Source organism: Varanus komodoensis, unplaced genomic scaffold, assembly GCF_004798865.1.
Source record: "Varanus komodoensis strain SLA01 unplaced genomic scaffold, ASM479886v1 scaffold64, whole genome shotgun sequence".
NCBI classification, from domain to species: domain Eukaryota; kingdom Metazoa; phylum Chordata; class Lepidosauria; order Squamata; family Varanidae; genus Varanus; species Varanus komodoensis.
Window position 1 is genome coordinate 1985657 of NW_025336273.1, and position 12725 is coordinate 1998381.

At 54.4% G+C, this 12725-nt stretch overlaps 1 protein-coding gene across 18 annotated transcripts in view; it reads right to left on the bottom strand.

Annotated features, from left to right (window-relative positions):
* Positions 1-12725, bottom strand: part of HMBOX1 (homeobox containing 1) — a 119257-nt gene that overhangs the window by 26114 nt on the left and 80418 nt on the right. For all 18 annotated transcript variants that reach the window (XM_044450268.1, XM_044450265.1, XM_044450267.1 and 15 more), the window contains 2 exons: positions 9601-9711; positions 1919-2072 (listed from right to left, as the gene is read on the bottom strand). In XM_044450268.1, coding sequence (XP_044306203.1) covers positions 1919-2072; positions 9601-9711 — 265 coding nt within the window. The remainder of the gene's footprint in view (positions 1-1918; positions 2073-9600; positions 9712-12725) is intronic.

Genomic DNA, 12725 nt, shown 5'->3' on the forward strand with positions numbered 1-12725 from the left:
TCGCTCCTCCTCAGCCGGAGCAGCCACTTCTTTATTTATTATATCCAGATCTTGCCTGTTTTTCCTTTCAAGGAACTCAAGGCAGCTTCTACAGTTCTCCTCCTCCTCTCAATCTTATCCTCCGAACAACAACCCTGGGAGGTAGGCCGGGCCGAGAGCCGAGGAAGGCGAGGCCATCTCCAGCATCGCTAAGCCACCGCTGCTGTTCCGTTGGCGGCGCTCCGGGAGGGCAGGCAAGGACGGTGGAGCTGAACTTCCCCAGTGCCCACGGAGCTGCCTATAACAAATGTGACCCTTCTCCCGGGGCACAAGAGGGCATCCTTACCAGACCAGAGCACAGAAAGCCCGTTTTGCAAACGGGGGGGGGGGGGGAGCTGCGGACCATCCCTGCAGGTCATGGGGGGGGGCGCCCCCATCGCAGCGGTACGAAGCAGCTCGCATTGCAGCTCCCTGGACTGCGCCCAGGTTGCAGTTTAAATATAGACGTTGACTTGCTGGAGCCGCTGCTTCTCTTTAACCTTCAGATCGTTACTATTCCAAGGGAAAATTTCAGAAGCAGGGAGGGACCGAGGAGAGCGAGTTTCTGAATATATTGCCCAGAAACCAAACCTGAGCAGCCAATAATGTGCGTTGGGAGAAATTCCAACACGAGAAGGAGAATTACATTATGAAGGGCTATGGATTCTCCGGCATTCGATCCTCATCTGGTGAAGGTGAAGAAAGAAGATGACCATACAGGTGCTATTCAGAATGACTTCCTAGCGGACGAGCCCAGCAAAGAGACCAGATCGGTCCCGGCCAAAAGCTCTCCGATGGATCCCTGAGAATTCGCCAACAGACCAGCAATATCATGCTTCATCCAGACGTGTCTTAGTCCCACCCAATCCCAGGAAGCTCTTCCATGCGCTATGGCCCCGTCCATCTCCCTCAAGCCCCCTCAGTGCCCAAAGCTTCACTCCCTGAAGGCTAGCGGGATTCCCGGTGCCTCTTAACCTCCCGCTAAGCTCTCCAGTCCCCCCCCCCGCCCGCCCAAGCCTGACCCAAGGGGGATGAGTGCCTTGATGGAGCTGCAGAGGGGAGCACGGCACCTCTGCCCCATGCCTTGCCGGAGGGGCGCAGGCAGCTCTGCCGCTTGATGCACGAAGGTGTCCCTGCCTGCAGAATGCCCACGGGAAGACTCGGCGTCCAGCGGGAGGATGCCGGAAGCGTGGCCCTGACTGACGAGCTCGCCTGGCCTGCACAGGGTCAATTGGCTCCCTGCAGGAAAACATTTACCCACCCCTGATTTAGCTACAGCGGCCGGTCCCCACACAGCCGTGCCATACAGAAACAGAGCGAGTCAGAAGGGGTCTCCCGGGCCATCTAGTCTGACCCCTGGCTCCAGCTGGCTCTGCTCACGACATGCCCACCATGTGCACGTCCAGCCTGTCCTTGAACACCTGCACCGATGGGGCCTCCACCACCTCCCGGGGAAGCCCATTCCACACCCTCGGGGTCCTGACTGTCAGGAAGTGCTTCCTGGCATCCAAATGGAACCTCGGTTCCTTGAGCTTGGCTCCATTGGAACGCGTCCGGCAGGAAGGAAGAACAGGTCTCTACCCACCTCCATGTGGCACCCCCATAAGAAATCAACAGAACTGGGGCACCAACCACCAACTCCTGCAGCACAGACTAGAACCAGTTCAGCCCCAGTATCTTCTCAGGCAACACTATTTCATGCCGGATCACCTTCCACGGACCTGTTCTCCTGCCCGTCCTCCAATGAGATGGATGCCCTTCCACCACTGGCATCCAATAGCCTCTGCTTGGATCGTATTCGGATGAGGCAGAAGCATCTCTCTCCTGCGCCATTATACGCTGCAGCCTTGCACCGCCCGCCCACAAGGCCCTCAATCCCGGAATCCGGGGAGTCACGTACCTTTCCATGACAGCCAGGCACTCCTTTCGCCAGGTGAAGCGGCTGCCCCGCCGCAAGCGGAAGGTCCCAGAGGTAGCGGTGACGGGAGGCGGCGTCTGCCTCCATTCCGGTTCTTCGACTGGGATGGGGGCCGGCCTCATGCTTAGCGTCGCCCCTGGAAAAGCAGAGCAGAAGACGAGACGTGTTCCCCAGGGCATGCAGACCCCTGCTCCGCTTCCTAGCCTGGCTGACGGCAAAAATCCCACTCCCAAGAGCAATCAAGGCTGGCGTGGTGAGCAGGGATGGCAACGAGGGACCCACCTGCACGGGAGCAGCAGACATGGAAGCGGTGACGGTACCCTCAGCAGGGGACTGTCATGCTTGCAAGTTCTCCGCTTCGGGACTGTCCGCACCTCACTCCCTAGGGCAAGGGTCACTTCCTACACACCATCTGTTCGCGAGTCATCCATCAGCATGACAAGCGGGGTGGGGGGGGGCGGGACTGATTTTCCAGGTGCTACTGTGCTGGGGACAGAAGGCACCCCCCTTTGCTCCGTGCTGTGGAGTTTCGCCGCCAGCGGGCGTCCAGTGCACCCCGGACACCAAGGCGGGGTTTGCGGAGAGAGAAGACAGCCCTCTGCCCCTCCCTCGCCACCCCAACACTCCTGACATCTGCAGGGGAAGAGCTCACTCTGCACTGAAGCAAACCATTTCCCCTTTCCACAAATATTGGGCAGGAAGTCTCCTGAAACGGTGCCTGGCCTGCTTCTGGTATTTATGCATGGATCACTTAAAAGCAGAGGGAAGCGGGGATTTTGTTCTTCTTTTAATAATCACTTTTCTCTCCGGATGAAAATGTATGCAAATTTATTTGAGCTCATGCAATTAACTGAATTAACCAGTACATATATAACAGCAATATATATGATTCATAGCACCCTTACCTCCCTCTCTCTCCCCTTCTCTTGCACACAGACACACAAACGTCCAACTTTTCTCTGGTCGCTGTCCACTATTATGACCCTTCCCCCTTCTTTGCATGCCTTCCCCTCATCAGAGCCACACATGGCCTTCTGCCCAGCGTATGGTGTAGTATTACTTTAATTCCTTGCTCCTGAACAGCTGGAATGTTTGTGAATATTCTGCAGCACCTCAGCAGCTGAGCCAGCATTACTTTTCAGTGTATGAGCATCAAGATTCCTTCCACCAATGACAAGAACGATTTCAAAGGCCCCAATCTATCTTCACCCCAGAGTTTGCTTTTCTTTTACCAAGGTTATCTTATCTGGGGGACAGAATAGCAAACCCCAAAGCCACACGACACATGCTTTTCATGTACAAAGTCAACTCTGGAGCACATGACAGATAAACCAACCATTTCCCCAGTACAAAGCAAATCCTGTTATTCTTTTACACGTGGGTGTCCTAGACAGAAAGCGCCCAGCTCTGAAGGCATCACTTGAAACAGATCACGGCGCACTGTGGTTTCTATAAAAGAGGCCACGTGCCAACACATGCAAAATATTCAGAAGTGGATCTGCAAAGCAAAGGGTGCCCTTGGGGGAGCCGGGGAGCCTCCTGCACACTCAACTTCAAAGTGGGACAGGTAAGAGGTAAGAGGATGAATTTCTGTACTGCTTAGCACCTGGTAACAGATGAAAAGCAATTCTATGAGGGGAGCATTTCAAAGATGCTTCGCCGTTGAAAGTAACGCCACGCCACAAAGAAAAAGCAAATCCATACCGTTTTCTTCGGTCTTTCATGTAAATCGCTTATTGACAAACTTGCTTTCCAAATGCAAAACACATTTCTCTCACTACAGAGACCTCCCGGGTTCAGTACCATCCGGGCAAAAGAGCCATGTGGCCAAGGAATTCCTGAGCTTGCCTGCAAGCTTTAAAGGGTCTCTGGTTCGAATCTCTCTGATCCAGCATTTGAGGACCTTCTCATACCGTTGGCCTACAATGGGAGGAGGCTATTTCTGTCTCTGATGGTCCTGTCCCCAACCCACTTTCCAAGGAAAGGGACGTCAGGGGATTTCTGATTCAGAAGCAAGACCTGACGTTACGGCCCAGAGCAAGGTGCCCAGGACGGCAATGCTCCATTTTTAAAAAATGTTTTGTAAGGGTTTACCCACCACTGGGGCTTTCCCCAAAGATGGCCTGCATTTCTGCAAACTTCCTGCTGTCGTTGTCCTGGTCTACCAAACCTCAGCACTTGCGTGTGGATGGTGCCGTTTTGCCTGCGAAAGCCAGGGATCTGGGCTAAGTTTGAACTGGGGGCGACTCTGGTTCCAGGCACTGCTGCCCGGCCGTGGGGGTGGCGTTCCCTGGCCATGGGAGGCCTCTGCCATGAAGTGCCGTGCGCCAGGTGCAGCAGGAGCTCTTTTCGGCTTCCTCACCCCTCCCAGCACCCACGGGACGCCTCTGCACTAAGCAGACAGGTTCTGCCCCACGGCCTAAGACACTGTGGTAGGGTGGGCCAGTTTCTCGTTGCTGAAAGCCTTCCGCCCCACTGCGAGCACTGCACAGGCCCAACTGAAGGTGCTGGGGATGGCCCTACACGGCTTGGGTCCTGGATACCTGAAGGAGCGCCTTCTCCCCTATGTGCCCTCCTGCCCTTGAGATCTGAGGCAGAGGCCCTCCTCCGGGAGCCCTCCTTGAAGGCGATCAGGAGAGCGGCTACCCGGAGGAGGGTCTTCTCTGTAGTGGTGCCCCGAATGTGGAACACGCTCCCCAGAGAGGTCCGCCCGGCGCTTCTTTCCCTTTGGCGTCAGGCAAAACCCTTTTTATTCTCCCAATATTTTAATAGCTAATTTGTTTTAATTGGTGGTTTTATACTTAACATCGGATGCTGTGCTTCTCCTACTCTGATTTCTATTTTTATTCTATTAATGGTGTTGTAAACCGTCCCGAGACGTCTGTGATGGGACGGTATAGAAAAGTTTTAAATAAATTAAATGAATAAATGAAACGCTCGCCACCTCACTTGGCTCTCTGCCGCCTGCACCTTCCTTTCCCCTCCAGCTCCGCCACAGCTGGCCCCACAGCCAGTGGCTCTCCTCAGCTCCCACGGTCCCTTTACAGCAGCCGTAGGGCAGACCCCCATGGCCTTCTCAGGCCGCCCAGTTCACAGCTGCCAGCCCACCGCTCAAGCGGACCACGTGGCCAAGGTGGAGGAACCTGGCTGGAAGGGAGCAGTGACTGCGAAGCAACGGGGACGGAGGGGCGGCCACAGGGGGACATGAAGGGGAGCTCCTGAACGCGGGACCACTGCCGTTTGCAATGGTTCCTGCAGCCCCTCGGAGAGTAGAAACAGCGTCGGCGCTGCGCTTTGCCAGATGCTGACACAGACAATGGGCTTTGGGGGCGAGTCACGAACATTCTCCTTGCCTTGATGCCCGTGTGTGAAAGAGTGAATGTCTGGATGAGAGGAGCTACAGAGGTGGAGGGTGAGGAGGCAGTATCTAGCATTTCCGGTCTCCATTGTTTCAAGTAAGGAATGTCCTGCCCCCGGGGATGCAAGGCAGCCTTGAAAACACTGGATTCACTGGGGCTTCCGGCTAAAAGTTGCACGTAACGATAGCACATGCTTGCAAAGCGTGCTGGAGTAACTCGGTTCTCCTGGGGCAGCGCCCGGGTTGCCGCGATGCAGCAGAAATGCCGCTTTTCTTTCCCATCCTGGAAAGAGCAGGTTGCTGGGGGAATGGGCCACCCCAGCCTTGGAGGGATGCCTTCCATGCGCAGAAGGGGTCTTCCTTGCCCTCCTCATACGTCAAATGCAGCTACTAAATGTCAAACAAACGGAAGGTGTGCCCAGACGCTGGCACTGCTGTGGAAAATGCGGAGCGGTGGTGTTGCAAGCCAAAGCCATCACATCTCCGACTCTGCCCAAATCCGTGGCGGCCCAGAGAGAGAGAGAGACGGGAATGCAGCCAAAGTTACTCGCTCACCCTCTCGCCAGGACCAGCAAGCTCCATGCCAACCAGACTAATCAAGCCGGTCCTAATGAATTAACATTCTGGATGTCAAGGCGTGGGCACACCGTGCTCCCTCAGGGTGACTCGAGAGTCCACCAACGCAGGAGCGCTCAGGTCCAGCTCCAAAATTTGTACTAGTCGGAAGGGCTGGTGTGCGCGCTGCAGAGTCCCTGGGGAAAGGGATCCGAGGGAGCAGTGCTGCAGCTGGCGGGTTCAGTCACTACCCAGGAGGCCACGGGTGACTCCTTGTCCCCTCTAAAGAGGATCACGGTAAGGGGAAGACAAAGCCCCGTGCATTGGTCAGAGAAGGCACAGCTCTAGACAGCTCACTCCAGCCTTCCTTGCCAGAAAGAACACCTGTGTGAGTGCCGTGGCTCAAAAAACAGCTGTTTGGTTTTTTCTCCTCCCTCCCATCGCCTCTTTCCTTTTGTGCTGTGCCTTTTAGGCAGGAAAGTCTTGCTATGGAGCCTCATAAGCTACTTTTGCAGCAAAGGATGACTGCTTTGGATGTTGCCTTCTTGAAACAAAGACAAGGGGGGCAATCCGCACGAGAGGGCCACGATCACCCCCCTTTGCTGCAAGAGGCGGGCCACTGTTGGGAGAGAGAACCCCACGGGGTGGCAACTCCATGGGATCCAGCGGGGCTCCACACATGACCTGCGCTTGATGGGGGAGCCCTTTCGCAGTCCGAGGGACAAGTCACACAACGAGAAAGGCCTTGGGGGCCCCCCACTGAGTCGCAAGCCGTCCCAAGTGCGATGGACCCCATGCTAAGCCCCCTTGTAAGCACAGGGGGCAAGTTTTCTCTGCACATTGACTCGGAAGGAGCAGGAGCAAACCGCAGGGCAGCGTGAGGACCTGCTTGTCTGCTCACGGGCAACCCACTCCCCTGCCTGCCAAACGCATTCTTCCAAATCTTTGCAACCTCTCTATTCTTTGCAAGGCATTTAGAAACACAGAAACAGAGCGAGTCAGAAGGGGTCTCCCGGGCCATCTAGTCTGACCCCCAGCTCCAGCCGGCTCCGCTCACAACATGCCCACCATGTGCACGTCCAGCCTATCCTTGAACACCTTCACCGATGGGGCCTCAACCACTTCCCGTGGAAGCCTATTCCATACCCTCGGGGCTCTAACAGTTGATTGCCTTGAAATATTTTATTTTATTTTATTTTATTTTATTTTATTTGCGATTCTTAGATGCTGCCAAATATAAGGATGTTCCTACGTGGTTCTGTTGCATCCCTTGAGAAACCTGGCTGGGAGTGATTGGTGGCAGCAGCAACGGGAGCTTGAGGACTGGTTAGGAGACCCCCAGGGCCGTCACTGCCCCGGTTTTCCCCATGCCCGTCTCTGAGAGATGAACCCCAGAAAAATAACACGGGGTGATGCAAAAGCTCTCCAGTTCTGAGCAGAAAGACACCATCTTGCCAAATCCTCTTGAAAAGGCGAGGAGTGGGAGCCACCTTACAGAGAGAGGGTCAGACAATTCGTCCATCGAGTCCAATTTTGTGGACTCTGACTGGCAGCGGCTTTCCAGCCTCTGAGGCAGGCAGCCGTCTTTTCCCATCCACCCCTTTGCTTTTGAGGGCCGCAGAGCGAGGGCCGTGCCAGGAAGGAAGGCTTCTTGCTCGAAGCCAGAGTGAGACCAACCTCAAGGCCTCAGCTGGCGGGGAGGTTTCAGAGAAAGCAATTCCAAAGCAGACTTGCCCGACCGCCCCCCAGTGTGCTGGACTACAACTCCCATCGTCCCCAGTCAGCAGGATTGGCCGTGCTGGTTGCGGATCACGGCAGTTGCTGTCTAACACCCCTGGGGTCAGGGAAGTCCTCTCGGAAGCATCATTCCCGCTTCAGCCGGGAGTCGCAGCCGGCAGATTCCTGCAACACGCTTAACCTCAAGCCCACGCAGAAGCGCTTGCCACCTGCCACAGTGATGGAGTCAGAGAGTCAGAAGGGCTCCCAAAAGGCAGCTGGCCTGTGCAGCAGCAGCAGCAGCATGATCATATCATCATCATCATTTTAAGGCAGCCTTTGAGATGGCCTGCATGGTCCACAGGGCCCCAGCAGCAGAACTCTATCAAGGAGGTAGGGTAGAAGGTAGGAGAAGAGGCCCTTCTGGACAACAGGAGTAAACATGAGCCAACAGGAGTAATTGTGGACAACAGGCTAAACATGAGCCAACAATGCGATGCAGCTGCCAAAAGGGCAAATGCTATTTTGAGATGCATTAACAGAAGCATTGCTTCCAAATCACAAGAAGTAGTCGTTCCTCTATACTCCTCACTAGTCAGGCCTCACCTGGAATATTGTGCCCAGTTCTGGGCACCAAGATTTAAGAAAGAGGTAGAAAAATTAGAAAGGGTCCAGCAGAGGGCAACAAAAAGGATCCAGGGGTTGGAAGCACTGCCCTGTGAGGAGGGACTGAGGGAACTTGGCATGTCCAGCCTTGAGAGGAGAAGAATGAGGGGGGACATGATCTCTCTCTAGAAGTCCCTCCAAGGCTGTCACAAAGAGGAAGGCCAAGATCTCTCCTTGCTGATGCTGGAGTGCAGGACACGGAATAATCAATTAAAGCTGCAACAACCCAGATTCAGGCTGGACATCAGGAAAACCCTCCTCACTGTCAGAGCAATACGGCAGTGGGACCAGCTGCCCGGAGAGGTGGGGGGCTCTCCCACACTGGAGACATTCAGGGCGAAACTGGGCAGCCACCTGAGTGGGATGGTGTGACTTGGTGCCCTGCACCAGCAGGGGGTTGGACTAGATGGCCTTCATGGCCCCCTCCAACTCTACTACTCCATGATTCTATAACGTGTAAGGTCCCTTCCGACTCCTGCCTGCAGGAGTGAAAGCCTAACCTTTCCTACCACTGGCTGATACACCAGGAGGACGAAAATACATCGGCCAGACTGAGAGGACTCACTGGTCTGAGATGGATGCAAGGCAGCACAAATGAATGCAAGGTTTATCCAAGGGTAGGACCGGATTCTAGACCTTCCTGGGAAGCTGCCTGGCCCGGCCTTCCCGCGCTCGGTTCGCCAGCCAGCTGCCAATGCCCAGCAGCCACCCAGGGCCTGGAAAGCACCCCTTTGGGGTTTCTGCCTCTGCAGCCCAGAGGAGAATGGGCCAGGAGCGGCCACGCAGTACCCACCAGCCAGGGAAGTGAGGAAAAATGAGAGGGCACGGGAACCGCGGGAGTCTGGGCAGGCAGCGGTGGTGAATGTGCTCGCTCAGCGCCCAGCGCTTTGCTTCACCAGGGCAGAAGGCCACGCTATATTCCGTGAGGTGTGTTAGGAAAACTGCTGGATCAAAAGCCGGGTAACGGTGCAAGAAGGATGCCCTTTTCCTTACCGCCATCCTAAAAGGAAGAACAGCACCGCCCGCCAGGTATTCCCACAGCGCGGCCGAACCCGTTGCACGTTAATCCCAGCTCCGCTGAACAGCCCCACGTTAACGGCTCAGGTTCGGCCCCTTCCCAGACGAAGCCCCATGCCGCCCCATGCGACCTCCGCGAGCCGTCTCCCGTCAGAGCAGCCTACCAACGTACCACTCCCTCTGCGAGGTCCAGGGGCTGCCAGCCCCAGCCTCCCCCCACCCCCGTTCCCGAGAATGGAGGGGGGGGTCCATGCCGACCGAAGCACGATGAAGCCAACAACACTCACAGCCGCCGGGCAAAAGGTTTGGTTCAGAGGGAACGGCCGGAGTGTCTCGGCTGGGTTTTGTTTACCGGGGTTTGTTTTCTCAAGCTGGTACCATCGGTAAAAGGCCCGTTTCTTTTGCTCGCTCAAATCCGATCCCTGTTGCAACAGCCAGTGGGAGATCCGGCTCTGACTGATACCTGCAGGTGAAAAAGAAAGCAGGGAAGAAGAAACGGCTGCATTTCCCCTCTGCGGCCCCATCCTGGCCGTGTGGTTGTGGTTGTGGTTGTCGTTGTGGTTAGGGTTAGGGTTAGGGTTGTGGTTAGGGTTAGGGTTAGGGTCCAGCAGCACCTGAACAGAGAAACTTAAAACGACCTGCATGCAATCCGAAGGCCACTGTGGAATCAAACCCCTTGAAAAGATCAACTTTTGTCTATGGAAAAAGAGCCCGACAAGCTTTTAGCCTAAGAATGTGGCTGAGCATCTCTGGCAACAGATGAAAGAGGGCGGAGGCTTAGCATTGGTGGTCATGAGGCAGCCAGAAGGAAGGACGGTCCCTTCCCAGCACCCCAGAGCAAAACCTAGGCATGCTGAGAGCAACCGTGACTCCCAGGGGTTCCTTTGCCTGGCAAACATGAAAGGTCTTTTTCCGGTGTTCCTCCCAGACTACGGAATGCGCCTCCTTTCAGGATTAGTCTGCCGTGCCCGGGCTCAGCATCACAGCACCTGCCTTGAATGCGGAAGGCCCAAGATTCAGCCCTGTCCTCCCCAATTTTTCAAAAAGGCCACAGACAGCTTCTGCCAGTCAGAGCATGCAACACTGGCTCAATGGACCGGTAGTTTTATCTCGTATACAGCAGGGGAGGGTTACTCTGGGCCAGGGGTTGAATCTGCCCAACTTGAGTTCCCAACAGGACCCAAGCCCCCTTCCCCTGGACTTCCCCACAATCACAGACCAGTTTGTGCTTTCTGGGCTTTTATGTGGCCTCTTCCCCATTCCAAAAGGTTAAAATACTTCTGCAAAGGTATTGGAGAGCACTGAATAAGAGCTTTGAGTAGTAAGAGCTCTAAGCTCCAACAAGGTGGGCCCCTTTTTAAAAACTGAGGCATGCCCCCCTTTTTTTTCAACCTCACCCATCAAACTGAACTTGGCCCCCAGGCTAAGAGGGCCCCTCCCTCTTTGATCAAGGCAGCCATGTTGGCAGGGCAAAGGGCAGATCTTGGGACTTCCACTCCCAGAATTCTTAGCTATTTGCTATGCTGGCAGGGATTTGAGGAGAGCGACCAAGAAACGGGATAGTCCTCTGAGTGGGATGGCAGAACTTGGTGACCTGCAACAGCAGAGGGTTGGACTCGATGGCCTCAGACCCTTCCGGCTCTACCTTCCCGTGATGCTTTCTGCAAATCCCTGGATTACAACTCTACCTGTAGCATTGCACCATGGACTTTTCAAGAAAAAGCTGGAGGGTGCTCGTTACAAAGGGTGGGGTACAGTGGTGGGGGTACTTTTTCCCGGTCGCTCAGCTTCGGCGGCGTTGGGCCAGAATAGGCTTGCCACCTTTCATAAATATGCCACCCATTTTTAATACAAAAGGCCCTGTGCTCTCCCGCCGAAGAGACCTAATTTTCAGATGACATTATGGTGATTAATTGCTCCGGCCGCCTGCAAAGATAGACGGGTGAAGGCGGGGGGAGGCAGACAGCAAGACAGTGGCTCATAGGACATTAAGAACACGTCCACCAGGAAATGGAATGACTCACTCAGCCACTCCTTTCGTGCTGTGCAGAACGATCCGGCCATGCATGCGCATTGCCCAGAAGTAAACTGCAGCCAGTCCCTGTTCTGGCTGGATCGGACAAGCCGCCCAGGAGAGCAACGGAAGAGCTGAGCATTTCTCTGAGAAAACCTGAAGTCCCTCCATCCTTATTACAAGACGGAGGGACTGTTTTCCTAGATGCTGAATGCATGATGCGGGAGCGCAACTTCCCTACGCAACCCTTTTTGCCTGGGGACTGTTTTGGGGTGCCGATGAGGGTGGGCCGGAAAAGACCCTTCTTGCATTGCGATCACCCGCCTCCCCGGAGCCCCATCTGTTCTCACCGTGTTATTCTGCAATCTCACCTCTAGAGGGAGTTAGCATTAAAGAAGGGCTAACTGTGGGGGGGGGGGGATCTTGGTCACACCCCTCATTTGCCAGATCTGTATGTTATTAATAGCAGCCCAAGTATCATTGTCTTCTTTATCTTATGACAGAAACCTTCAAAGACAGTTTCTATAAATAATTTTTTAAAACCCACACAGCCTCCGCATTATCAGTTGCTGCTCTTGGTAGGACTTCATTATAATAAATTTAGGCACTTTAATAAGAAGAACGCTGCTATTAATATCAGTTAACGGCATCTCTCTCCACCCTTTAGCTTTTCTGTTGTACTGGGCTACACGGCATCCTTTCGGAGAGGCTGGTCCTCTTTTTCCACATTAGATTTTTTTGCCCATTTTTTAAAAGTCCTGCTAGGGTTTCCCCCATGCAACCGGGGTCGAGGGAGTTCTGTTGGGCCAGCCATAAATGCAGCCAGGCCTGGAAGGCCTGGTTGGGGATGATGGGAGCTGTAGCCTGACACACCTGGAAGGCAGGTTAGGAAAGGCTACCTGAGGTGGTCTCGTGTCATCTCGGTGCCGCATGCTGCCCTGAAATCTGCTCTCGTGGAGGTTTTAAGTAAGCTGACGTAATTATTGGTCCTGCAATTATTACTGGATTTATTGGTTTGATTAAATCGACATAAAAGCGTTTGCGTAATGAAAAATGTGTCTCCAATTAATCAAACGGCAAGTTTTTTAAATAAATGGAAATCTTCATGGCAGGTATTGCCACGGAAGAAGTATTCTCCTCCCTCCTCCTCTCTTCCAAATAGGAATGCCTCTTGGGAAGAGGCATTCTTTTTGGAGAAGCAAAAGGAAGGATGCTTCTCCCCACCCCTTCAGCTCCACTGCCTTAATCATACTGAAATGTCTGCACCCCAAAACCCTCTCATTTAACTAAGGGCGCCTTCCCATACCTATCAGACCAAAACAACGGCTACAAGTCCCAGCCATGCTAGGACCAAAGGAAGGGAGGCCGTGCTTCCCAGGTCAAAGAAGTCGGCTGTGCGTGTGGTGTAGGCACGCTCATTTCAAGCACACCGTCGAAAGCATGGCTTTCCAAATCTGTCCGCC